Raw genomic sequence first — 27330 nt, 5'->3', positions numbered from 1 at the left:
CTACTTTAATATCTGACACAGAAAATCTCGTAAATTGTTTGCTGAATGAATGCAGTCAGATTTCCACTCTGCACCATGCCCCGTGTGACTAAAGGCAGTCAACAACACCAAGTATACATACCCACCTCACACAAGCTGATGGTCCCCAACCTTATCCCACGTCTAATATACTCACAACTAGTGAGGTCACTGAGGGATTTTTATTTGCACTGATTCTGCTATAAAGTTGCTGAGGTAGAGCCAATTGTCCAGGGTTGGACAGGGGCAAGGAACAAAAGGACCCAAGGAAAAGGGTGCCAGGGGCCTAAGTTATAGTGCAGGGCCTCTCAGTCATCCATATAAACAAGGAACTTGGTAATAAGTAGAGGATAGGCAAGGATCGGGGATAGGCAGGAAGGTAAGAGTCTACAGAACCCTGGGAACTGGAGGAGTGTAAAGCCTCCTTCCCCAACCCTCTAAGATCAGTTTAGGACATATGGAGAAGAGAAGGTTTTAGCCTGAAGGCATCAAGAAATGAGAAGACGCCCCGCTTTCGAGGAGCTGCCCCAGCACCACCAACCCCTCCTTTGAGTAGTGGGGGAGGCAGGGGGCCACCAGGGGTGTCCATGGAGCTGGTCCGCTTGAGCCGAAGGCGGGCACGGGCCTGGGCACTCCAGGCCTTACCCCGAGCTGCTGAGGCCACCAGACACTTCTGGTATTGAACCTAGGAAGAAGGTGAGTGTGTGAACATCCAGTTTCTGCCCTTGGACACCTGAAAGCTTCTGTAAGGCAGGTAACTGGCCAAGAATTCTGTCCAGCATTCCCATGTAGCTCAAAAACAAAAACATAAAGCTTGACATTTACTGAGTACTTAAGGAAAGCTAGACACTATGTTAAGTGCTTTGTGTGATAATTTAATAACCTAAGTTATTCATGAGGTGTTGCTTTACTCATCTTGCAAATGAAGATACCAAGGTTCAGAGATAAATGACTTGTGTAAGGCAGTGGTTCTCAACCTGTGGGGGATCACATACCAGATATCCTGCATAACAGATTTTATTTACATTTAAAATAATATTTACATAACGATTCATAGCAGTAGCAAAATTAGTTATGAAGTAGCAACAAAATCACTTTATGATTGGGGGGGTCAGCACAACATGAGGAACTATATTAAAAGACTGTCGCATGAGGAAGATTGAGAACCACTGGTCTAGGGTCGCACAAACAGAAAATGTTATATCTGGCATTCAAATGTAAGTCTGTCCAGCTGCAAAGCTTGCATTTTTGTGTGTGTGTGTTTTTTTTTTTTTTTTTTTGTTGGTTGGTCTTGGTTTTTATGAGACATGGATTCTCTGCAGCCTTGGCTCTCCTGGAACTCACTCTGTAGACCAGGCTGGCCTCAAAACTCAGAGATTCGCCTGCCTCTGCCTCTTGAGTGCTGGGATTAAAAAGGCATGCAATACCAACTATCTGGCCAAAGTTTACACTTTTTTTTTTTTTCCCCCAAGATAAGGTTTCTCTGTGTAGCTTTGGTTCATGTCCTGGAACTAGCTCTTGTAGATCAAGCTGGCCTCAAACTCACAAACATCCTCCTGTCTCTGCCTCCCAAGTGCTGGGATTAAAGGCGTGTGCCACCACCACCCGGTCAAAGCTTGCACTCTTAACTACACCTACCACAGGAGACTATCCTCCATCTCTCAGTGTTCTGTAACAGTATCTGGCAAAACAGACTCTCTAGTGAAGAGAAAGTCTACAAACCCAACCCATCCCCAAAATAACTGTCCCAATCAAACTCTTATTTAAATTACTCCGTGAAGATACTAATTACTTAGCCTTCCTACCTCCTCTTGTGTACCTGCACTGCAGCGTAAGTGGGTAAAATCTGCAGATCTCACTTTACTGTCTTCAGTGGCCCAGGCTAATCTAAGGTTCTCACGACCTGCTCTGTCATTCTTGTTGTGCTATCACTGCATCCTCTTACAGGCCACGCACACCACATTTCTCAGGGACTCTAACCCACTAAACACCTCTCTCACGTCCATTCCTGAGGTTCTCTGGTATATCTGCCCTGTCTCTTCACCTGGCACACTTCTTTGGGTGTCTTTTCTTTTCCCCCTACAGGTGAGGAAGCATCTCCATCATGCAGTAATGTAACTTGCTTCTGATGTGTTTCTGCTTCATTCTGTGATGGCAAAGGCTATATATGCCTTCTATAGCAATGACTTTTTAGGATTAATTACAGTAATTGGACCCTGTAGATACTCATTTGTTGAATGAACAAGTGAACTGAATTAATGTAGCTTAAGCATCCTTCATTCAAACACCCACATACACCAAGAAGTATGTTAAATCAGTAATGGTGCCCACTTTGCATAGCACACCTTCACTTGCATGCTGAAACTTGTAAGGAAAGTGTGTCCATGAGTGTTTGTGTGTATGTGTACGTTGTATTAGTATTCCCCATACTTTAAGAAATCAGAAATAAACCGGATGGTGGTGGCACACGCCTTTAATCCCAGCACTCGAGAGGCAGAGGCAGGAGGATCTCTGTGAGTTCGAGGCCAGCCTGGACTACAAGAGCTAGTTCCAGGGCAGGCAACAAAACGACACACAGAAACCCTGTCTCGAAAAACCAAAAAAAAAAAAAATCAGAAATAGCAATTATTATACAAAATGCCCTAGACTATTAAGTGTTGGTAACCAACACAAAACTTAGCAAAAACAGCATTAAGAGCCAGGTATGTTTGTGAACCAAATTTGGCCCTGGGATCACTGGGTTGTGATTTAAGGGGAGCTGCCCATCTTGAGCCCATTCCATAATACAGAGCGGCTACAAGGAAAGCCTCTCCTATTCCCGCTCCATACCTAACTCACCATACAGGCAGCTTGCACAGCTTCAGAAAGTCCCCCAGCATGAGGCTGGCACCAGAAGGCTGCACACTGGAATCTCTGACAACCAAGGTCAGCGATGAGGCCAAAGGTATGTGGATCACGGCCAACACCAATAAAGGTCACAAGACGCACAGGGCACTGCCACAATGGTTCTTCCTCTGCACTAGCCTCTGCCTGCCCACACAAAGCCTAATTACTACATAGTTAAGCAATTGCCAGACCCAATACTTCCAGTAAAGACACACACCCCCACCTCAACATGCCTGCTCACCCTTCAAAGCCCCGAACTTCACCCTCCCGTGGTACCTGAATGGAATGCGCAGTCATCAGAGAGTCAGACACACTGAGCATAGCAGGAACCCAGGTTTTCTGGTCCCCCCGGGCAGTGAGGGTACCAATGGCCTCATTCAGCACATCCATACCTGAGGAGACATGCCTACTGTGCTGTCTGGCTTGGATAGAAAGGGTGTACAGAGCCGGGCGATGGTGGCGCACGCCTTTAATCCCAGCACTTGGGAGGCAGAGGCAGGCGGATCTCTGTGAGTTCGAGACCAGCCTGGTCTACAAGAGCTAGTTCCAGGACAGGCTCCAAAACCACAGAGAAACCCTGTCTCGAAAAAACCAAAAAAAAAAAAAAAAAAAAAAAAAAAGAAAGGGTGTACAGAGAATTTCTAGGACCCTTTCATTAACTTGGGATTCAGAAAGATGGGAAAAGAAGAGCTGGGGCTGAGCTTGGAATTCTGAGTTGGAAGAATGGGTATATCCCAAATTATAATAAGGTCATGCAAGAACTCTAAGACTCGATACAATGTAGCTCTCACCTCACCCATACTCTCTTTCCTAACACACCGGCGCCATCAGCCCCCTTAGTCCTTACCCATGGCTTTGTTGACTGGTAGGATCCCCATGTACAGTGCCTCGTATTTCTGAGCAGCCTGGCTCACTGCATCCAGCAACTCCACTGAAACATACATATCAAGCACCAATCTAGCACAGAAACTCAGTTGCCCCTTCCCTTGCTGTGGACTACACCACTATGTATAGGTTTTACTATGTAACCAGCTCTGGCTGGCCTGGAACTTGTGAGTCTTCCTATCTCTGCCTTCCAAGTGCTAGGATTACACCATGCCTCCCTCACCATGCCTTGCTTCCACACCCTATAGAATATGCCAGGACTCAAGCTAGAGCTGAGGCTAGTAAAGGAGAGCCTATAGATGCACCTTCAATTCACTGCTTTGGATTCTTGGATCTAGACTCTCCAGGAAGAAGCTAACTCACCAGGAACCCCACCCCCGTACCACCTCCATCTCTCATTAAAGCAGCCTGATGTTGCAATGCAGCGAGCCCTTCCCCATACCTTGCCTTGGGAAGTCTTCAGGGGAAATAGGATCCGGGGAACAGCAAGCAGCTTCTCCACTGACTCCTACCCTCTCCGACAAGATCTAGAATACAGCGCAGCCAGCATGAGGCACACAGAAAGAAAGGGAAGTTAGGGTCAGGAGCCAAGCCCACCCTAACCCAACTCCATATTCCCTGCCCACCACTGGCCTCACCTGTGCACAGAGCCCCTGTAGAGCACTTGCAATGGCCTTTGCAGGCACATCACAGCGAAACACATGGCACTTGAGCATACAGCTGTCTTTGTCACCCGCAACAAAGGCAAAGTCCCTAGCAAGGGCAGGGATAAGACTATTTAGGCCAGGGGCTTCTAAGTGCCTATAAGAAACTTCTAAAGTTAAGCTAAAGATATGGCACAGTTGGAATGGGGAAGCCAGGGACAGGGCTCAGAGTATCTAGTTGTCACATACCTGTCACTGTTCCAGAAGCATGTGGGAGCACAGGATAAAATCAGCCCAGCCTCTCAGCCTCTCCCCCATCTGCCCCTGCTGAGCTGGGCCCATGGGCCCACCCACCCCAACCAGGACTGAACCAGGCAGGGAAGGTCATGCTGGGTCCACATCAGAGATCTGTGTCCAAGGGTTCAGCATCAGTGGGGATGGCAGCCTGCAAGGGGGAAGGGTGATGCAACTCTTGCTCGGGGGAACACAGAAGTCCTCACCGGCCCTTGGAGCTGCCCACACCCCAGACACGGATGTGAACCAGAGGCTGACAATGGATCAGACTGTGGTCCAGGGGATTCACCAGGCTCATGGCATCTTTCTTCAGGATCATCAACATGTTCTGGCCCTGCCAAGGACAGAGTTGGCAGATGAAGGTGGCTAACATGGCAAACAAGCAGTTCACGGAAAACCTACCTCCGCTGAGCCATAGGGTGAACCCCTGGAGAAATCAGACAACTCACCTCACCCCAGGCACCATCATGGGGCTGGCTCCGGTTGCGAGTCTGGGCCAGCTGCTGGATACAGTTATTGACAGCAATACTGCTCTTCCCTGGTGCCAGGTCCTCCTCAGGCACCTCTACCCAGCCCAGAGAGCGGACTGCAAAGCACTGACAAGATGGGGAAAAAGAAGTGACAAGCTGTGGAGTGGTATGACGGGTGACACAGGAACCATCCACATCAACTCCGGTCATCCTATTCTTTATACTTAATCAACCCACTCATTGAATAATTCTACCCCTAATCTTTCCCTTGCAATCTCCCAATGGCTTAAACTGGCCATCAGCTTCAATCACTACCTTAGCTCCTGGCTCCAGGCTCCGGACATAGGAATCTTCACCATACCATGTTAGAGAGTTACTGGAACAAATGAGAGCCAGTAAAAGGATTAGGATTCCTACGTTAGGGGCAATGGTAAAACCTAGCCTACTTGCCGGGCGGTGGTGGCACACGCCTTTAATCCCAGCACTTGGGAGGCAGAGGCAGGTGAATCTGTGTGAGTTCGAGACCTGCTTGGTCTACAAGAGCTAGTTCCCTGTCTCGAAAAACCAAAAAAAAAAAAAACAAAAACAAAACAAACAAACAAAAAAAAACTAGCCTACTTGATCAAGCACAGAATCTGGAACAAGACCCAAAATATAGCACCACAAATGCAAACCCAGAAAAAGCAGGACCCAAAATATGGTTAACCAAGTACAGTTCAAAATTTGAAGAAACCCAGTACACGAGACATAGGCATAAACTAAAATAAATACGGGTATGAATTAAAAGTGTGGACAAAAGCCTCAAACTAGAACAAGAGACTGTAGAACACAAAATAGGAATCCTCCCACTCCCCCCCCCAAAAAAAAACTGAAGCGAACAGACGGAGTCTACTAGAACATGATGGGTCAGGACAGAGGACACAGAACATAGCCCTAATCATAAGGACTTGCAACAGACAAAAATCAAAATACACAACCGTCAAGAACATGGGAAAACCAAGCACAAATAGAGCCCCCGAGTCCAGAACTATAGTTTAAAAGCAAATTGTGGAAACAGGCACAGTATCTACAGTGTGAGTTCCAGGTCAGTTATGGCTACATACACAGTGAAATCTGAGACCGGCTCAAAAAAAAACAAAAAAAAAAAAAACAAAACAAACAAACAAACAAAAAAACAGGAAACTGTGGGTCCAGCTTCATTCTTTTGAGTGCCACGGTAACCGCAAGGCTTTCATTTGGCCTGGGCCACCCCTGTTACCTCCGGTTCAATGAACTGTCCAGGCTGGAGAAGGATCTCCCCTTGGGGGGTCGCAGTTCCCAAATCCCCTCCGTCCTCTATGGAATAGAGATTAGTCAGTGTAGCAGCAGGCCTAGGTGCACACAATGAGCTGAGACCCCCCACTCCTCACGTTCCACCTACCGTTCCTGGGTCCTCTGCACCTCCTAGTTCCCAGGTTGGGCGCTGCCACTGAGTGCTACCGCTGGGTACATGCCAATAGTAAGTGCCTGCAGCATCACGGATCTTTCTCCAGCCAGGGGGTAATCCTGTCTCCCCCTCCAGATTTTGGTCCCCCCACAAGTCATCTATAGGAACAAGGTTTTAAATCAAAGGGCCACATTACTCGTGAGTTCCCAACGATTCTGTCATAACCCTCGCTCCATCCCAGAGGAGACAGCCCTAAACTTAGACGTCAACTCCCCAGTCGTAAAGACAGCACATGCAAGGATCAGTGTTACCTTATCCCCTGGTTCTCGTTCCCGAAATGCCACCCACCTCCATCCCATGTTTAAGCCTCGGGCAGCCTTCCTTCACCCCTCATATCCCCTCAGCTTTTGGTCCTCCCAACCGGACCCTCGGTGCACACCATCGCAGTTGACCAGAATGATGGCCAGCATATAATCCTTGCCCAACATAGCCTCTGACAGCCTGCGCTCTCAGCCCACGGCGACCTCCGGAGCTGCAGGGCCCCCTAGCCCAGCCTCTGCGCCGGAGACCGCCGGGCCAACTGGGCGGGATTGGGCCGGCCTTGGGGGAGGGCAGAGGCGGGCCTGAGCTGCAGGCGCCGCGGCGTCCGGGTCGCCGAGTCCTAGCGCGTCTCGGTGCGTGTGCCCTACGAAGCGCACCGACACTATGAACCCCGCACCCGTAGGCAACTAGGAGTTCCTCGGACGGCGTAGGACCGGCGAGAACGTGCCCTGTGTGCACCAGGGCGCGGATGACATCATCGCGTGGGGCATGAGATCATCACGTCCCGACCTTTGCCCGCCCGCGTACACGGCTCAGGACCAGACGGTAGGGATCCGGTGGCCGTGCCTGAGAACAGCCTAGAGTAATAGGGAAAAAAACGCCCCGCCTTTTCCCGAAATGCCCCGGAAGTGCCTCTACCCTCAGTAGAGTTGGAAGTAACCTTTAACAGCGGAGGCGGGGCTGCGCATGCGCAACAAGTTTGGCGGGGGAAGATGGCGGATGACAAGGTGAGTTGAAATTCAGGGGTGCTTCAGTCGGCGTGGTTTTCAAATTCCTTAACCTTTATAGATTTGAGCAGAGACGACGGGGATAATTCTTGTTTTTTTCCCTGGGTTCCTGTCAACTGCCTCAACAGTAGAGGGCTTTAGGCGAAGGGCTGCTATTCCCGGGACTGACACGGTGCCTAATTCGGAGCACACATTCAAATATATTCACTCTGTAGCAGTGCTCATCCAGGCCGTTTCCTCGCCCCTGAAGTCTCCCTTACAGAGACAGCATTTCCATTCCACCCTTACCACCGCCCTCACTCAAACACTTCCTGCTTCCTACGGACATGCCACCAGACCGAGTCTTGTAGCCACCCTGTTGCTGACACATGTTCGCCACATATTCGTGTATTCTCATTCAGTGTGAAATGACCTGAGCAAATAGCAGGTTAACCTCGAATTGTACGGGAAACTGCTTCAACCTGTTATTCCCAGCTGGTCCAGAAGCCCAGCATCACCCACAGATTTATTCCTAGCCTGCCAGTTTCTCTGTCAGGTACCAGGACACAGCAACGAAAGCAGGCTAATGGCCATTTTCAGCAAGCTTGTACTTCAGCCAATAGTATTTCCTTCCTAAAGCTAAATAGAAGTGCCTCTGCTTGCCCTGAGATTCTGTGGAAGTCATTACAAGTTCCTCATGCACGTTCCATCTGTCACCTCCGGCCCCCACGGCAGTGTTTTGCTTTTCAGTGTCTGTCTTCCTTCATCACTGCTGTCTCAGGAAGGTGTTGTAGGAAGAGATTTATTTGGTTCTTCCCATCATCCCTCCCACAGCTCACCTAGTTCCTAGCCTCTGATAAAATTGAGCAGGGCATGGGACTGGGTCAAGTCTGCTGGAGCCAGCCTCTCCCTTGTCCTAGGATTCTCTGCCGAAGCTGAAGGACCTGACATTTCTCAAAAACCAGCTGGAGCGCCTCCAGCAGCGTGTGGAGGATGAAGTCAACAGTGGCGTGAGCCAGGTAAGGGCCCAGTTGTTCTTGGGAATGTTGAATAGCACATAGAATTGTAGTTTAGCGAGTGGACATTGAGGGCTCAATGAAAGTCTCCCTGTGGAAAAAAAAACTGGAACTGGGCATTGTGGTGCAGGCAAGTTCAAGGCCAACCTGGTACGTAGAGGACTGTAGACCAGCCAGTGCTACACACAAGAGACCCTATCTCAAAACCAGCAGGGGAGGGAAAAAATAGCACTTAAGCTGAGATTCTAAATAGGTATTAAATAGGTGAGGTCGGAGTGGGGGCATTCCAGGTACAGCACAGACAAACCTTGGTGATGAGCAGCATTGTGAACATGAAGCAGGAGAAGAGTAGTTTGTGGTCATCAGTGACCATGCTGGGAAATGAAACTGGAGGAACAGGCAGGGCTCAGGTTCCTCAGAAGCCTCTCTTGCATTCTAGGTGAATGGCATTCTGGGTAGAGCCCTCTAGAATTCTGGTATTGTGTGCTTGGGTCTCTGACATTCTTTTTCTGGCTCCAGAATTTTAAGATAGTCCTTGGAGAAAAGAGCGTAGCTGTCGCCGTGAAGACGGGCAACGGTCCAATGCTCTGAGCCCAGCTTAAAGAGGAGAGCACACCTGATTTCCTTCTGTGTTTTTCCCTGCAGGATGGCTCACTCTTGTCCTCCCCATTCCTCAAGGGATTCCTGGCAGGCTACGTAGTGGCCAAACTGAGGGCATCCGCAGTATTGGGCTTCGCAGTGGGCACTTGCACTGGCATCTATGTGGCTCAGTCATATGCTGTACCCAACGTGGAGAAGACCCTGAAGAACTACTTTAGGTCACTACGAAAGGGGCCTGACTAGACCCTTTGGGGAAGGCAGAATGGGCGTGTTGGGCCTGCAGGTAGAGGCCTTTCTATCACAGACGCTCTGTCTGACTTCCCCTGCCATTGTTCATTTGCTGTCTCCAGCTGACCTGTCTCTTTCATCCTTGCTTGTCGTCCTGCGGAGAGTGGACAGTGCTCAGTCAGCCTGCACCCTGCACTCCTTCCCCCCCTAGTTCCTTGGGACTTACCCCAAAACTATGGGTCATGAGCCCCGCCTTCAAGCCCTAACTGGAACGTGCACCTGACTCTGACATTCAGTATTCTCTGTGGTGAGGCACCACCATTCTGCACTCGATTACCTTCAGATGCCCTCCCCCCCGTCCCTCTGTCGCTTGCTAGCTACACAGGCCACCCAGGGTCTGGTGTAGGCCATGAGTGTAGAAGATGGGGGTGTGCCAGGCCTAGCCCGTCCAAGACAGGCTCGCTGGACCCTGATGCTATTCCTGTCCACTGCCATGTATGGTGCCCATGCACCGTTCCTAGCCCTGTGCCATGTGGATGGCCGAGTGCCCTTCCGGCCCTCCTCAGCTGTGTTGCTCACTGAGCTGACCAAACTATTGCTGTGCGCCTTCTCCCTCCTGATGGGCTGGCAGACATGGCCCCAGGGCACAGCACCCTGGCGCCAGGCTGCCCCTTTTGCCCTGTCAGCCCTGCTCTATGGCGCCAATAACAACCTGGTGATCTATCTGCAGCGTTACATGGACCCCAGCACCTACCAGGTGCTGAGCAATCTCAAGATTGGAAGCACAGCTCTGTTGTACTGCCTCTGCCTTGGGCGTCGCCTCTCTGCACGGCAGGGGTTGGCACTGCTGCTGCTGATGGCTGCAGGAGCCTGCTATGCGTCAGGTGGCTTTCAGGACCCTGTGAGCACCCTTCCTGGACCTCCATCAGCAGCCGGATCCCGTGCCATGCCCTTGCATGTCACTCCCCTGGGACTTCTGCTCCTCCTCTTACACTGCCTCGTCTCTGGCTTGTCCTCGGTGTACACAGAACTGATCATGAAGCGACAGCGGCTGCCCTTGGCTCTTCAGAACCTCTTCCTCTACACTTTCGGGGTGATCCTGAACCTTGCACTGTATGCTGGCAGCGGCCCCGGCCCGGGCTTCCTAGAGGGTTTCTCTGGGTGGGCAGTGCTGGTGGTGCTGAACCAGGCGGTAAATGGACTGCTCATGTCAGCTGTCATGAAGCACGGCAGCAGCATCACGCGCCTCTTCGTCGTGTCCTGCTCCCTGGTGGTCAACGCTGTGCTTTCAGCAGTGCTGCTGCAGCTCCAGCTTACAGCCGTCTTCTTCCTGGCCACGCTGCTCATTGGCCTGGCTGTGTGCTTGTACTATGGTAGCCCCTAAGGCCTTGGCCGCCCTCACGCCCACTTATGTAGATTAGATGCAACCACCAGAGCCACCTCCTTCCTATCTTACCACCACACCCCGCCCAGCAGCCCTGTAACAAGTGCCTTGTAAGAAACACTGAGGTGGCCATGGCCTTTGGATGTTCAGGGGAGTGAGCGTTACCCCTAGGAGGTATAAAGAGTGGGCTTAGTTAAGGAAGCTCCTAACCACACCCCTATATTCCTTCATACTAAAGAACTGGGAGCTCCAAACCCAAGCCTGGGCATCCTGTCCTTGAGGAACCCTGCCTCGTCCTGCATGCACATGGCTACTTAAGTTTGCTCTTCTTGCCTGCTGTGGTCACTCCTGAAGACCCCTGCCCTGAAGCTTGGTGCTGGCTGCTCCAGCCTGGCATGGTGGCCACATAAGGGATTCTTAGTTTGCCCTCTCCACAGTGCCGCTCCTCTTTCCCAGCCATTATTCTGGAAAGGTCAGAGGGGGCTGGGGTTTGATTCATCTCAGGAAACGTTGCCCCTGGACTCTGGCTTAAGCCTACACTCCTGACCCCTGTGCTAACTCAAGGGCCCCGCTGAAGCCCACTTCACCTCTAAGGCATCTAGGAGGTACTGTTTTTCCCACTCGTTCCCCTCCTGGTGTATTCCACCTCCCAACAGCCGTGGAAGGCTCTGCAGAGTAACCAGGGACCAGGTACAGAAAATGTTTATAGCTAATCAGTGTCTAACTACTTAAGCAATAAGGTCTTAATAAAGTGTTTAGGGCGTAGGGTCCTTCCTACAGCCTCTCACAGTTGTCCATGTTCTGTGTTTGCGTTTTATGGTGCGAGTTGCCTGAGGTTTTTTTTTTTTTATTTGATGGCCTATGCCTCAGCTACCTTCTCTGTAGGGAAAAGGTCTCACTTGAAAACCTGCAGTAGATGAAATGGGCTAAAATGTGCCAATTCATAATCCAAGCAGTCCAGTGTTCCCAAGAGTTTCCAGAAACGCTAACAGGAAATTGCCTCAAGTGACAATAAGCTGTTCACCTGTGGAGGGGGGGAGCTAATGATGTAGTGAACACTGGAATCTTTGGCAGGAAGAAGCAAGAATTGTTGCGATTTTAATCCAGGTTCTATCTGGGAAGAAAAATATCACTATTCATGTGATATCCTGGAACTAGCTCTTAGAGCCTTCATATCTCTGGTGACATGCCTTTCCTACCTTCTCATACACAGTAAAGACAAATCTCATCTCTGCTGTATTGATTGCTTGCTGGGTTGTAGGCATGAGTATGAGATTGGGGGAGAAAATCTTTCACTGTTGCTCTCTTGGCCCTTCCCTCTCTCCTCTGTCCTACACACCTTCCCACGCCCTGTATGTTCTCTCTTTTGTTTGTGCTTGGTCTTTTTCTTTATGATGCTAGAGGTTGAAGCTGGAGCCTCAAAACACCCTAGGCAAACACTACTGCTGGTTTACACTCCCAGCCTTTGCTCTCTAGTCTCAGACTTAACTCTTTCCTGTCCCAAAGCTTATCATACTGTTTACGTGGATCCCAAAGTTTTGGCAAGAAATTAGAGGTTATATCAACAAATGTATGCTCTTTTAAAGCTTGCTCTTCATTTTGTTGCCATCACAGATAGTACTTCCATTTAACTGAGGCAGCTCAGTGGTAGAGTGCCTGCCAGCCTGCATGAGGGATTTTTTTTAATTTTATTAATATTTATTGAGCTCTACATTTTTCTCTGCTCCCCTCCCTGCCTCTCCCCTCCCTCCTTGAATCTTCCCCCCAAGGTCCCCATGCTCCCAGTTTACTCAGGAGATCTTGTCTTTTTATACTTTCTACTTCCCATGTAGATTAGATTTATGTAAGTCTCTCTTAGTGTCCGCATTATTGTCTAAGTTCCCTGGGATTGTGGTTTGTAGGCTGGCTTTCTTTGCTTTATGTTTAAAAACCACCAATGAGTGAGTACAGGCGATAATTGTCTTTCTGTGTCTGGGTTACCTCACACAAAATAATGTTTTCTAGCTTCATCCATTTGCCTGAAAAATTCAAGCTGTTGTTATTTTTTTCTGCTGTGTAGTACTCAATTGTGTAAATATACTACATTTTCCTTATCCATTCTTCGATCGAGGGGCATTTAGGTTGTTTCCAGGTTCTGGCTATAACAAACAAAGCTGCTGTGAACATAGTTAAGCATGTGTCCTTCTGGCACGATTGAGCATCCTTTGGATATATACCCAAAAGTGGTATTACTGGGTCTTGAGGAAGGTTGTTTCCTAATTTTTGAGAAATCGCCACACTGACATCCAAAGGGGTTGTACCAGCTTGCATTCCCACCAGCAATGCAGAAGTGTTCCCTTTTCCCTACAACCTCTCCAGCATAAGTTGTCATCAGTGTTTTTGATCTTGGCCATTCTTTTAGGTGTAAGATGGAATCTCAGAGTTGTTTTGATTTGCATTTCTCTGACTAAGGATGTTGAACATTTCCTTAAGTGTCTTTCAGCCATTTTATATTCCTGTTGAGAGTTCTCTGTTTAGGTCTGTACTCCATTTTTTTTTTTATTGGAGTATGTGATCTTTTGGTGTGCAATTTCTTGAGTTCTTTGTATATTTTGGAGATCAGACCTCTGTCTGATGTGGGGTTACTGAAGATCTTTTCCCATTCTGTAGGCTGTCGTTTTGTCTTGGTGACTGTGTCCTTTGCTTTGCAGAAGCTTTTCAGTTTCAGGAGGTTCCATTTATTGTTTCTCTCAGTGTCTGTGCTGCTGGGGTTATATTTAGGAAGTGGTTCCCTGTGCCAATGCGTTCAAATGTACTTCCCACTTTCTCTTCTCTAAGGGTCAGTGTAGCTGGCTTTATGTTGAGGTCTTTGATCCATTTGGACTTGAGTTTTATTCATGGTGATAGATATGGGCCTCTTTTCTTTTTTTTTTTTTTGGTTTTTTCGAGACAGGGTTTCTCTGTGGCTTTGGAGCCTGTCCTGGAACTAGCTCTGTAGACCAGGCTGGTCTCGAACTCACAGAGATCCGCCTGCCTCTGCCTCCCGAGTGCTGGGATTAAAGGCGTGCGCCACCACCGCCCGGCATGGCATGGGTCTCTTTTCATTCTTCTACATGTTGATATCCAGTTTTGCCATCACCACTTGTTAAATATGCTTTCTTTTTTCCATTTGATATTTTTTGCTTCTTACTCAAAGATCAGGTGTTTGAAGGTGTGTAGATTAATATCTGGGTCTTCTATTCGGTTCCATTGGTCTTCCTGTCTGTTCTTCTGCCGATACCAGGCTGTTTTCTGTACTGTAGCTCTATAGTAGAGTTTGAAGTCAGGGATTGTGATACTTCCAGAAGTTCTTTTTTTTTTTTTTTTTCTGTTCAGAGCTCTTTACTTTCCATTATGAAGAGTCATTTCTGAGGAATTGAAACCCCAGAAGGTAACAGCCCCCCAACAGAAAAAGAAACATTTAAAACAAAATTTTAAATGATAGATCAAAACCAGACTTGAGTAGTATTGAAGAGACAGGCGGGAGCAGACGTGGTCTCTGGAGGGAATCGTTCTAATTATTATCTAAAAAGTAAAGTCACATAACTTTGTCAAAGTCATAAGATAAACTGGTACTTGACAATTAGGTTGACTAAATAGAGGAGGGGAGATTTAAAAAGAAAAAGCCACTGAAACAGGAGAATGAGAGGGATTTTAGAGCGGCTGGAGCTGGGGCACAGATCCGTCAGTTCTCGATGCTTCTGGGGCCTCAGCTGCTTCTCTCGCGCTGCTGCTTGTCCCCACCAACTCCAAGAAAGAACTAAATAATCTCTGCTATTTTGTTAGGATTCAGAATTTCAATCCAGTAGCCGTCAGGATCTTGAATGAACGCCAGACCTTTCATTTTACCATCATCAGGTTTCTTCACAAACTTGACCCCCAGCTCTTCAAACCTTTTACAGGCACTGTAGACATCAGGAACGGCAATCCCAATGTGACCAAATCCCCGAGGGTCTGAGTTGCCATTGTGGTAACTCTGGGTCTCATCGTCTTCGGTGCCCCAGTTGTGTGTCAACTCAAGTGTGGCTTTTCTGGAAAACGTCCAAGCTGTTCTCTCACTCTTGTCTTTAGGGATGTCATTCTTATCCTCGTAAGCCAAGAAATAGAGGGAAAATTTCATCGAAGGAAAATCAAGCTTTTGGAGTAGCGTCAGTCCAAGAACCCTAGTGTAGAAATCCAGGGACTTCTTAGGATCCTTAATTCTTAGCATGGTTTGCTGCATTAGGAAGTCCTTGGTGCTGGGGTCCGGGTTGGAGCAGCAGCCGAGGGCGACCTCATCCGTGAGGCCGCTGGACACAGGCTGTGGCTCTGCCATGGTCGCCCTGGAGGATCACCCACCAGCTCTGCCAACAAACCAGAGGACCACACGCTTCGCAGAGCCAGAAGTTCTTTTATTGCATAGGATTGTTTTGGCTATCCTGGGTTTTTTGCTTTTCCAAATGAAGTTGAGTACCGTTCTTTCGAGGTCTTTGAAGAATTCTGCTAGGATTTTGATGGGCTCCCTGAGTTTCTTTTTTTTTTTTTTTTTTTTTTTTTGGTTTTTCGAGACAGGGTTTCTCTGTAGTTTTGGTTCCTGTCCTGGAACTAGCTCTTGTAGACCAGGCTGGCCTCGAACTCCCAGAGATCCACCTGCCTCTGCCTCCCGAGTGCTGGGATTAAAGGCGTGCGCCACCACTGCCCGGCATTCCTGAGTTTCTTAATATCTAGAATAGGAGAGAAACAGTGGCATTGTTTGTCTTGGGAGCTCTGTGGTTCTTGGACTGTCTTGACCAGTTATGGTGAGGCACACCTGGGATCCCAGCACTCCAGGAGGTAGAGCAGGAAGAGGTCAGGCTGATCTGCTTGAGGAGACCCAGTCTCAGAAAAGGAAGCATTGAGGGTGTGGTGATGCAGACTGTGTCTCCTGGGGAGACAGAGGCAGAAGAAGCAAGAGTGCAAGTGGGCCTGGTTTAGCGGATAAGATTGCATGCTGCTCTTGTAGAGGACCCAAGTTCAATTCCACCCATAACTCCATCTCAGGGGGATCTGACACCTCTGGCCTCCATGGCATTCATATACCCACCCACGAACACATAATTAAATATTTTGTTGGTTTTTTGAGACAGGGTTTCTCTGTGTAGCAACTCTGGCTGTCCTGGAACTCACTCTGTAGACCAGGCTGGCTTCAAACTCACAGAAATCTGCCAGCCTCTACCTCCTGAGTGTTGGTATGCACTCACTGCCTGGCTATATATATATATGAAAGGCCAGCCTAGGCTACAGTAGAGTTGGTCTCAAAAAAAAAAAAAAAAAGGGCTGAGATTGTAGTTCAAAAAGACAAGCACTTGCCTACATGTGTAAGCCCTGTGTTCGATCCCCAGCACTGAAAGAACAACAAAAATCACTTTTTTTTTTAAATCACAAGCCCTGAGGCATTTAGAGATTCTTAGGACTGAAAAATACTCTGCTCAGCAGAACAAATTAGGCTAGAAAACACTTAAGGCCACAAATGTTTCACATCATGGTCCAGACTGACCTGGAATGAATGTGCCCAGGTGTCCTCAGATGGAAAGCAGCCCTACCTCAGACTCCATCGTGCAGAGTTTATGGTCATGAGACTCCATACCCAGCCACTGTTTTGACTCTTACTCTCTGATTCTTTCACGTCTAGTACCTGTAGCTGTCTGTCCTTTGAAGTCCTGGCCAGAGGACTGTCAGGCCCTGCTCCCTAGAACAATGGGTGAACTTTTCAAAACAAGACTGCTTCTGTTGTTCTGGTGCCATACTGTAATCCCAGCACTCTGAAGTTGGAGGTGGGAGAGCTCGTAATTCAAGGTCATCCTTAGTTATTTAGCAAGTTCCAGGTCAGCCTGGACTGATTGAGACCCAGTCTCATGAAAGAAAAGAAAAGAAAAAGTTGCAGAGTTAAATCTGTAGTTCAGAAGTAGAGAAGATACTTGGCATGCAGAGACTCTGGGTTCCATCCCTTGACAGGAGGAAGAGGGGGAAGAGGACTCTTCCCTTGCTACTTAGGTGACTGTCCTTGGCAGTTACTAGGACAGGTTAGCTCTGAAATGAGGGTCAAATGCTACAAAGCCAGGGGAGCTGAAAAGTCAGAATGAAGGAATAGGTATTGGGTGCTTAGCAGAGATTGGTACAAGGAGACATGATTAGTGATGGTGGTGATTATCTGTAATGAGGGCCATCTCGATGGATACGCCCCACCTTCCCTCTCCCTTCTGGGGCCCTCATGAATGAGGACAAAGGGAGGCAGCCCCATAGTGTTCCTGATCAGGCTCCTCTCCATACAGGACTCCAGCACAACCGGCCCTCGCTGCACTCTGCTCAAGCTGCTGGTTCCTGGCCTGGAGCTCCTGGGTCTTCAGGGCCAGATCAATGTTGTCTTGGAGGACTCCAGCCAGCAGGCTGCGGTGACGGTGTTCTGTGGCCATGGCCTTCTCCTCCCACAGCCCCTGCCAGGCTCGAAATACCTGTGTTCAGAGTCAGAGGTGCCTGTTGGTCCATCAGCCTTTCCACCAACTTAAGGCCTGCACTCCGTCTCCACTGACCTGCAGCAAGTGGCATGTCCGAGCTCGGGTGGCCTGCACATACAAATCGTAGAGGGCCACCAGATCCTGCTCTGCCACGTCCCGTTCTGCCTGCAGGGCGTCCACCTGAAGTTTCAGGCCTGCCTGCTCCTTCCACTGCCTCTCTCTCTCGTCACAAGCCTGCGGAGAAAGTTGTACCTTTTGGCAAGTGCCACCTGTGTCAGGCTTTATGCGAAAAAGTTCAGATACATGATCTCATTTTGTCCTGGTCAGTCTTATGAGGAAGTTTCCCTTTTACAGCTTTGCAAATAGTGCACCAGGGAAGGGATCGGATTGGCCAAATGCCCATGGCTAATGAGGGGCAGCGCCGAAACGGCACATGCTTTCAACAGTCCCCATCCTCACCGGGTGATCCAAACGCAGAGATGGGACACGCTGTGTCTATAACCTTGCCTCCGACTACACACTTGCTAGACTCTAGCCAGACAGAACAAATCTGTGGACCCAGAGCCAATTTGGCTGCTCTTTCCCTCTGCTTCACTTAGACTTTTGCCTTATCTGAGAACATGTCCCCACCCACTACAGTTTTTAAAATTTATTTTATTTGTTTTTTATAGGGGGAGGATGGAAATGAGGCAGGGTCTTTTTTTATAGTCCAGGCTGACCTTGAACTCACAATCCTCCTGCCTGTGCCTGCTGAATACTGAGAGGCCTGTATCACTGTACTTGGCTACATTTTTTAAAGCAATTTTTAAAATTTATTTATTTTACATCCCAACCACAGTTTCCCCTTCCTCCCCTCTTCTACCTCTCCTCTGCCCCTCTCCCCTCAATCCACTCCTCTGTTTCTGTTCAGAAAGGAGCAGGCCTCCCATGGGTACCAACAAAGTATGGCATATCCATTTCAGTAAGACTTCCCCTGTATTCAGGCTGGGCAAGGCAATCAGTATGAGAAATAGGTTACCAAGAGCCAGCCAAAGCATTAGGGACAGCACCTGCTCCCATTGCTGGGAGTCTTTAAGTCGACCAAGCTATACAGCTCTCACATATACCATGCAGTCTCCCTAGTTGTTAGTTCAGACTGTGAGTTCCTATGAGCCAAGTTAGCTGTTTCCATGGGTACATATTTTATTTCTTTTTTGTTTGTTCCTTTGTTTTTTGAGACAGTTGTTTCTCTTATAACACGCTGTCCTGGAACTCACTCTGTAGACCAGGCTGGTCTCACACAGAGATCCACCTGCCTCTGGTCTCGAGTGCTGGGATTAAAGACATACACCACCACTGCCCGGCCATGTTTTATTTCTTAAACAGTTGCTTACTGAGCACCTTTGTGATGAGCATGAACTGTTCTCAAGGAGCTGCACACAGTGAATTCCTGCACTGACTCTAGTTCTCCGGAGTTCTACTTAGGCCCAGTCTCCTCTGTTCCTCTCCAGCCTGGGTAAAGTGGACCTCATTGTGCCCATCAAAGCAAACAGCTCTGAATGTGGCTTCTCCTGTGTTCCATAAGGCGTATGGACCAGTCTGTTACGGTTGAGTCTAGATCCTTGCTACTGTGCCTAGCCTAGGTACAAGGAGCCTCAAGCCCCATACTCCTCCCCTCCCTCCTCACCTCTTCTGCTACTATGCCTTTGATCTGTTTACAGGCTACTTCCTCCTGATGTTCCAAATGTTTCAGCTCTTCCTGCATCCAAATCTGGTGTTCCTCTCGAAGCTTCTGTCTCCGGGCCTGGGCCAGAAAGAACTGTAGGGGCACATCTGGGGCCTGATGGGCCTAAATGACATCGTTTGAGGGTTAATCAGAAAACAAGATATGCATACATTTGGAACACAGACCCCAACCTTTCCAACAGAACTCCATTGCCAGGGCTGTCCCTAGGATCCAACTGGTCTGCGAGAGTCCATAGACTAGGCAGAGACTCAGCAGGCTGTGGGTAAAGGGAGAGACCTTCCCCTGCGGCTGGTGCTGTCCTCGTAGAAGGGTCCCAGCACTCGGGTCCATCGCAGAACAGTAGCTCCTCCCATGATCCCCCCCAAGAGATCCAGGAAGCCTTTAAGCCCTTGTCAAGCTCTGTATTCCTTCCCAGTATCAGCTCAGGGTTCATCCCCCTTTATTCCCCCAGGTTCCCCGTTGTTTTGGGGTACATGAAGTGCTATTTTTACCTGTTCCTCAGAGTGCTTGAGAGGATGTTTTTGGTGGAGACCAGACCCTAGAAATCGTCTTCTTACCTCTGGAGGAAAATGTCATTAGTCATATCAAAGTGTGTGTGTGTGTATGTGTGTGTGTATGTGTGTGTGCGTGTGTGTATGTGTGTGTGCGTGTGTGTATGTGTATGTGTGCGTGTGTATGTATGAGTGTTTGCGTGTGTGTTTGTGTGTGTATGTATGTGTATGTGTGTGCTTGTGTGTGTATGTGTGTGTATATGTGTGTATGTGTGTATGTGTGTTTGTGTGTGTGCTTGTGTATGTATGTGTATGTGTTTGTGTGTGTGTATATGTGTGTATGTGTGTGTGCATGTGTATGTGTGTATGTGTGTGTATGTGTGTATATGTGTGTGTATGTGTGTGCGTGTGTGTGTGTGCGTGCGCGCGCAAATTAGAGAGGGGATGAATATGATCATGTAACCAAAGCTCAGGGCAGTAACACACTTGTGGGGTGGGGGTGTGGGGGAGGAAGTTAGGAAAAAACTGGTTTCAACCATTCTACAGCAAATTCTGGAAGACAGTGCCCCCTTTTGAACAAGAATGGCTTTGTCTAAAGCAGTGGTTTTCAACTTGTGGGTCTCTACCCCTCAGAGAGTCAAATGACCCCTGTGAAAATGGTCTAAGACATCGGAAACACAGATATTTACATTACAATCCATAACAGTAGCAAAATTACAGTTATGAAAGAGCAATGAAAATAATTTTATGGTCAGAAGATATGAGGAGGTTGAGAACCGCTGGACTCTACAGGGCTTCCAGCATCCCACCCCAGGGCCTAGAGTGACACTGTCTGCGACACTGGGCTACTCACATTTCTTCTCTGAGCCTCAGTTTGCTCACCTGAGAAAGGAACGAAATGTCTTCCCTGCTCATTGTAGCTCAGTGGTTCGCCTTTAACCTTCAAGAGACAATCCGAATGTCTCAGTAGATGTCCCAAGCCTGTGCGCCCTAGCCTCTGCCTCCATCCCCAGTCCATTCCTGACTCTCTCTCTGTCTCCAGTTTCCAGCAAATTAAATTGCTTGCAGTTTCCCAAAGATCTGCTGGATTCTGTTTCTGCATGGTTCTCTCTGCCTGGAATGTTCTTGGCTATCTTTATAAACCTCGATCGGGAGTCACTTCCTATGAAATCTTGCTTTCCTCTCTTTGCAAGGCTCTATTGATGCCTCATAGAGTCAGGTGTGGCCAAGCCTTTCAGAGCATTGAGCACGGCAGTGTAATCATTTCTCCTCAGACTAAACTCTACCGGGGCAGGGAAATCCAAGGGCTAACATGGCTCTGTACCCAACATATGATGCACAGTCAATAAATATATGGGAATCAATAACTAAGTAGAATATTCTGTAAACAAAGAAGAGGGAGGCAGACATATATGGAGCCCTCAAGAGTTTGGATGAGAAAATGTACCTGTGGCTCTAGGAGCCCCGCAGCCTCAGCTCCAGCCCCTTTGGGTGCATGGTTTCTCGGGTCCCAGGCTTTTACTACCTAGGAGAAAAGCACTCAAGTGGGGACTGGCCACTTCTGACCCAGGTGCCCAGGTCTCATCTTGCTTACCTGTAGCTCCCAGAGTGTCCTTCCTACTTGGTTCAACCCAGCATCTGTCAAGGTGTCTCCAAGGAGCCCTAAACGCAGTGTCTTCAGGGTGGCCCTACGGGCCCTCATCTCCTCTACTGGGTTCCACAGGGTGGGTCTCACCTCTTTTGCCTGCACCCTCTTTTCTGAGGCCCCCAACAGAGCAGCCTGGAGCAAACTCAGGGAGCTATCTAGGAAGAGACAACACAGTAAACTACTCTTTTCCTGCGCCACAGAACACACTGCCTGCAACGCTCTAAATTTCTATCAAGGGCTGTTTATCAAAATTCCCAACCCTTGCCATGTCTGGTGGTATAGCACTGTCACCTTAGCTACTACAATTGGCTGAGGCAGGATAGCAAGTTCAAGGCTTGGTTTCACAACTTAGTAAGCCCATCTCAAAATAAAAAGTACAAGAGACTAGGGACGTAGCTCAGTGGTAGACTTGCCTGGCATGTGTTAGGGTCCCAGGTTCAATCTCAAGTCCAAAATCATCATATCACCTTCACATCAAAATCACATCATCCTTGCCACCAGCATCATTTTCATCTTCAATAGTAGCAGCAGCATCACCACCATCATCACCATCATCATCACCACCACCATCACCACCACCACGATCACCACCATCATCACCATCATCATCACCACCACCATCACCACCACCATCACCACCACCACCACGATCACCACGATCACCATCATCATCACCATCATCACCACCACCACCATCACCACCACCACCACCACGATCACCACCATCATCACCATCATCACCACCATCACCACCACCACCACCACAATCACCACCATCATCACCATCATCATCACCACCACCATCACCATCACCACCACACCATGATCACCACGATCACCACCATCATCACCATCATCATCACCATCATCACCACCACCATCACGATCACCACCATCATCACCACCACCATCATCATCTAGTAACTCCTATTTGACTTTTACTGTGTTTGATGGCCCTGTACTCAGGCTGCTCTTGGACTTATCTTTGTATCCACAGCAACTCTAATCCATCTACCACGTAAAGCCCCTGTTGTTCACCAGAAGATAAAACCAACCTGCAGATAAATACACACCAGCCCCTCCTTGTATGTCTGCCCTCCCTGCAGACAGGTGTTTATCTACAGGTTAGTTTTATATTCTGATTGATATCTCAAGAGTGTGAAATGCTCCAACTTATCTTCTTCTTCTGTCCATCTTGGGACAAGAGGAGGTCTGGGAACTTCTGGCCAAAGGAATGATTGTTGGTTGTGAGAAAGAGGGTTGTACATTTTTTTACTCTTTGTTTTTCCTCAGAGCTGGGAGTCAGCTCCAGGCCTTAAGCACGCTAGGTGAGTGTTTTCCACTAAGCTGCTCCCCAACCATTCCATGGTGGTGGTGTTTCCCAGCCTTTTGTGTGAGAACATCTGCTTGTGGAACTCACTCTAGCCTTGCAGCGCTCTGACCCCAGTCCTCTGAGTGTTAGGATCGCAGGTATCTGCCACCATACTCAGCTTCCTTCCCATTGCTGTCTGCTCTGTGCCCCCCCCGCCCCCACTGTAACCTCCTGCAAATCTCTAGTATTACAGCTTCAAGGGCCTCATTCTTCGACTTTCGGAGTCTGTGACAGTAGGAAAGTGTTTTCTCCTGAATGGTCCTTTCCTAATATAATGTAATTGGGCCAGGAGTTCAAGGCCAGCTTGGGCTACGGTGAGACCCTGTCAAGAGAAAAAGTGTTAAAATGCTTGATAAAGATCCTCAATATGGGGACTGGAGAGATTGCTCAGAGGTTAAGAGCACTGGCTGCTCTTCCAGAGGTCCTGAGTTCAATTCCCAGCAACCACATGGTGGCTCGCTCAGCCATCTGTAATGAGATCTGGTGCCCTCTACTGGCCTATAGGGATATATGTAGGCAGAATATTGTATATATAAGTAAATAAATCTTTAAAAAAAAAAAAAGATCCTCAATATGGCATGGTGCAGGCCTTTAATCCCAGCACTGGGGAGACAGAGACGAATGTGGATCTCTGTGAATTCAAGGCCAGCCTGGTCTACAGAGCGAGTTCCAGGACACCCAGAAATCCTGTCTTGAAAAACAAAAAAGATCCTACTATGGTGTCAAACAGCTATAACCCTGTACTCAGGAAGTTAAGACTGAAAATGGTGAGTTTTAGCTAGCTTGGGCTATTTATATACATATACACATCAAGAGCAGCCGGGCCTTCCTGAATGCTGGCCCTCCCAGAGAATCCAGCACTCTCTCTGGGCTACAATAGGGCTGTGGCTGGTTGAGCAATAACATGAAACAAGCCCACCAAATCCCAGAGCTTTCCAAAGGACCCCACCCCACCCTCACCACCTTGCGGTTCCAGACGAAGAAAGAGGCTACTGTAGCTGTTTCCCTCCAGGAGCCAGGACACAATCCAGGGCAGAGAGCCCTTCTCCTCCCCAGCAGCCTTACCAGCCAGCACGCGCAGCAGGGGGCAGTCTCTGCCAGAGGGAGGGAAGAAAGGTGATGCCCTGTGGTGGATGAGGAGAACCAACCCTGGCCAGAATCACTTAACCAAGTCTATTCTCTCTTTTTAGTACCATCAGACAGGGATTAAGAGGACTTGCTCTTGCAGAGGACATGGGCTCAGTTCCCAGTATCCACATCGAGTGGTTCAAGCTGCCTATAACTCCAGTTCTAGGGGATCCATAGGCACTGGGCATATGCGATGCACATATAGGCAACACACACAGACACATGAATAAAAATAAATGAATTTTTTAGAAAAAAAATCTTACACAATAAAAGAGGAAATCTTAGAATACTCTGAAGTTTAGGTTATCTCCCCTTTTTATTTCTAGTTTGTTTTCAGACACTTAGGAGTTTTGAAATATTCCTATGATACTACACAGTTTGCAAATTGGCCTGAAATGATTATTTGCTGTGATAACCTGAGGTTTTCATTATCTTTACTTATTTTTTGTGTGTGCAGGCACGCCTTTATGCCAGAAGAGGGCATCAGATCCCACTGGAGATGGTTATGAGCCACCATGTGGGAGTTGAACTCAGGACCTCTGGAAGAGCAGCCAGTTCTCTTAACCACTGAGCCATCTCTCCAGCCCCCAGTTTTCATTATTTTTGAACATTGAGGGGAAGGGGTGCATGGGGCCTAACGATGGGCTGATTACTTGGGGAATTTTCCAATCTTGGTTTTGAGCATTTTGATTCACATCCCTATTTAGGCCTTCATCTTATCTCCCAATGCAGGCACAAGAGCTCCTCAGACTTACGGGTCTCCTGGAAGCTGCATGATCCTCAAGGTACCTCGACACACTTGCTGGGTCTCAGGTCCCGGGCAGGACATGGTAAGAGTGAGCAGAGAGCAGGCCCTGCAGAGCACATGGCCAGCTTGGAAATGAGACCTAGAGCTCTATAGGGATGAAGCGTGGTGGGTTGATGGGGAGGGGTCTCATCCTCACCTGCCTTCACTCCCAGCAGCCTTCAGGTACAGTTCAGAGGCAGCTCGGGCATCAGACACCTCTACCTCTCTGGCATCTTTCACCACCCTGAAGGAAAGGGAAATTGACCACAGCCCATTAGTCCCTATACTATGCAAAAACCTCTAGCATCTCTGTGTCAAAGTCCATGACAGTGTCTAAAGCACTCAAGAATCATCCCAGAGGCTCGGAACTCATTATACTTTCCTAAGTGTCTCTCATCTTCCTAACCTTGGTTTTTGGGTTTTTGTTTGGTTGGTTTGTTTATGTTTTGTTTTGTTTTGTTTCAAGACAGGGTTTCTCTGTAGCTTTGGAGCCTGTCCTGGAACTCGCTCTTGTAGACCAGGCTGGCCTCAAACTCACAGAGATCCGCCTGCCTCTGCCTCCCAAGTGCTGGGATAAAGGCATGCGCCACCACTGCTCGACCTTGGTTGGTTTTTTATTCCTTTGTTTGGTTGGTTGGTTTTCTGAGACAGGATTTCTCTGTGTAACAACAGTCATGGATTTCCTGGAACTTGCTCTGTAGACCAGGCTGGTCTTGAACTCATAGAGATCTGCCTTCTTCTGCTTCTCAAGTGCTGGGATTAAAGATGTGCACCACCACCGCCTGGCTCTAACCTTGTTTTTTTCTCCTATTGTCTTCTCAGGAAGGGAAACAAGTTAGTTGGGACCATTTCAAAGATGGAAAATCTGCTCTGTGAGGTGTTTGGAACCACTCGGTGTGATACTGGGCTGACTCAGGCCATGAGGGTGGGCACAAGAGTTGGAAGCTACTTGATATGAAGGGAATAAGATGTCTAGATGTGAGAAAAGGAAAAGGGTGGGGAAGAGATCCCGAGAGTCCATCTAGGCCCAGTACGCATGACTCCAAGCTGAGGGCTTCATTCTCCTGGGATGGCAGAGTAGAAACCTCCCTACCTCGAAGCTTATCTTGATCAAAAGTTTATCTGGAAGGTTTCACTGTGGCTTTAAGGCAAGCGCCCCTGTCATATAGGGCCCGAACACTTACAAGCCCAGAGGAGCCACATTCAGTACTGGCAGGTCCTCCATACATGGGGAGAGCAGGTCCCGAGTCTGCCCGCTGAGGCTAATCTGGGATCACACAAAGACAATTGTCACAAGCCTTTTCTCTGTTGTACGTCCTGAGGGCTAAGTGAAGATAAAAATTAGCCAGGCAATGGTGGTGCACACTTTAATCCCAGCACTGGGAGGCAGAGGCGGGTGGATCTCTGTGAGTTTAAGGCCAGCCTGGTCTTCAGAGTAAGTTCCAGGACAGCCAGAGCTACTACACAGACAAACGCTGTCTTGAAAAACAAACAAAAAATTCATCCACTGACAGTTGGCATATAAAACTGACTCCAGAGGGGCTGGAAAGATGGCTCAGAACTTAAGAGCACTTGCTGATTTTACAGAGGACCTAAATTCAATTCTCAGCAACCATCCATAATGAGATTTGGTGCTCTCTTCTGGCCTGCAGGGATACATGCAGGGAGAACACTATACATAAGAAGGAAAGAAAGAAAAAGAGAGACAGAGAGAAAGAGAGAAAGAAAAAAGGTGACCCCAGCTGGAGCAGCAAAGTAGGGCTTGGACCCATCTCCCTCCCCATTTCCCCATTCTCCACGCCTCAGGGAGTTTCTGTGGTGTCACACAGCTCCGCCCTCCCAGTGACCTCACCTGCACCAGGCTGAGAGTACAAAGCACAGGACCAGAGCTGCAGAGAGGCAGAGCCTCCTTGAACAGCATCTGCAGCACCTAAAGTAGAGAGAGGAGCTCAGTGGAGAACAAGTCCGCATCATTCGCCCATCGGTGGTGACGCATGCGCATGCCTTTAATCCCAGCACTCGAGAGGCAGAGGCAGGCGGATCTGTGTGAGTTCAAGGCCAGCCTGGTCTACGAGAGCTAGTTCCAGAACAGGCTCCAAAGCTACAGAGAAACCCTGCCTCGAAAAACAAGCAAACAAACAAACAACAACAACCAACCAAACAAACAAAAAAGAGGGCATCATTCTGTCCTTCAGCACTGAAGTCTGCCACAAGCCCTGCCCTGGATACTTGATGGACAGAACAGAACAGCCCCCTCTTCCCCTGAAGGCCGACAGACCAAGAAGCAGTCTTCTTCAGCAGGCCTTTCCGGTGTTGGGCAGGGTTGTGGTAAGGTTCTGAGGCAGCTGTTTTGATTTGAAGGTCTTTTGATGAAACCTTCAGAGTAAAGATTTTAACGTCGTATTGGCGGTAATTACCAAGAAGCGGGGAACTTAGATGTCCTGGGGATTTGATTTGTGTGTCACTTCTCCCCGATTCTCTCATTCGTGTGAGCCACAGCTTTCTATCTTTTTTGACTTCTCGTCTGCATAAAGTGGCCTTGGTAAAACGTGACAGGTGCACCACAGGGTGCACGGGCCACCTGAGCTGTCCCTAGTCCGGCTGGAGTGAGCAGGCAGATTTCCCAAGTCATAGTTGAACACCAGGATACCTATGTGCGGGTGGCTCCTCACCTGAGGCACAAACCGGGGTGCCTCTGTTTCCCGGCCCCGGAGCAGCAGGGCTGTATCGTACCCTTGTCCCACGGAGGCCAGCATAGGCTGGATTTGTGTCAACAGCTCCTGCTCTGCTTCCTGTAGGAACACACAG

The 27330-nt window shown here is 48.6% G+C and overlaps 5 protein-coding genes across 5 annotated transcripts; 2 read left to right on the top strand and 3 right to left on the bottom strand.

Annotated features, from left to right (window-relative positions):
- Positions 1–453: 453 nt before the first annotated feature.
- Apbb3 (amyloid beta precursor protein binding family B member 3) lies at positions 454–7498 on the bottom strand. Its single transcript, XM_057788259.1, has 13 exons — positions 7063–7498; positions 6618–6781; positions 6456–6532; positions 5513–5573; positions 5177–5323; positions 4934–5061; positions 4683–4688; positions 4428–4563; positions 4232–4316; positions 3752–3835; positions 3181–3296; positions 2857–3048; positions 454–703 (listed from the first exon to the last, which is right to left on the bottom strand). Exons 1-13 carry the CDS (start codon positions 7109–7111, stop codon positions 467–469), a joined length of 1482 nt encoding a protein of 493 aa, XP_057644242.1. The 5' UTR covers positions 7112–7498; the 3' UTR covers positions 454–466.
- Positions 7499–7511: 13 nt separating this feature from the next.
- Positions 7512–9520, top strand: LOC130886459 (SLC35A4 upstream open reading frame protein). The gene is made up of 3 exons (XM_057788258.1): positions 7512–7672; positions 8572–8670; positions 9313–9520. The coding sequence occupies exons 1-3, from the start codon at positions 7658–7660 to the stop codon at positions 9508–9510; spliced, it is 312 nt and encodes a 103-aa protein (XP_057644241.1). The 5' UTR covers positions 7512–7657; the 3' UTR covers positions 9511–9520.
- Positions 9521–9889: 369 nt separating this feature from the next.
- Positions 9890–11661, top strand: LOC130886456 (probable UDP-sugar transporter protein SLC35A4). Its single transcript, XM_057788255.1, has one exon. It carries the CDS (start codon positions 9905–9907, stop codon positions 10877–10879), a length of 975 nt encoding a protein of 324 aa, XP_057644238.1. The 5' UTR covers positions 9890–9904; the 3' UTR covers positions 10880–11661.
- A 2567-nt stretch (positions 11662–14228) lies between these two features.
- LOC130886858 (lactoylglutathione lyase-like) lies at positions 14229–15270 on the bottom strand. Its single transcript, XM_057789067.1, has one exon. It carries the CDS (start codon positions 15210–15212, stop codon positions 14658–14660), a length of 555 nt encoding a protein of 184 aa, XP_057645050.1. The 5' UTR covers positions 15213–15270; the 3' UTR covers positions 14229–14657.
- Positions 15271–17124: 1854 nt separating this feature from the next.
- On the bottom strand, positions 17125–27278 carry LOC130887085 (uncharacterized). Its single transcript, XM_057789380.1, has 12 exons — positions 27195–27278; positions 26375–26452; positions 25707–25789; positions 24680–24766; positions 23571–23701; positions 21182–21390; positions 21035–21112; positions 20470–20527; positions 19588–19655; positions 19037–19198; positions 17446–17604; positions 17125–17367 (listed from the first exon to the last, which is right to left on the bottom strand). The coding sequence occupies exons 1-12, from the start codon at positions 27276–27278 to the stop codon at positions 17125–17127; spliced, it is 1440 nt and encodes a 479-aa protein (XP_057645363.1).
- Positions 27279–27330: the final 52 nt, after the last annotated feature.

Source organism: Chionomys nivalis, chromosome 14, assembly GCF_950005125.1.
Source record: "Chionomys nivalis chromosome 14, mChiNiv1.1, whole genome shotgun sequence".
In the NCBI taxonomy this organism is placed as follows: domain Eukaryota; kingdom Metazoa; phylum Chordata; class Mammalia; order Rodentia; family Cricetidae; genus Chionomys; species Chionomys nivalis.
Note: the sequence above shows the minus strand (reverse complement) of the source record. Positions and strands in the feature narration are given on the sequence as shown.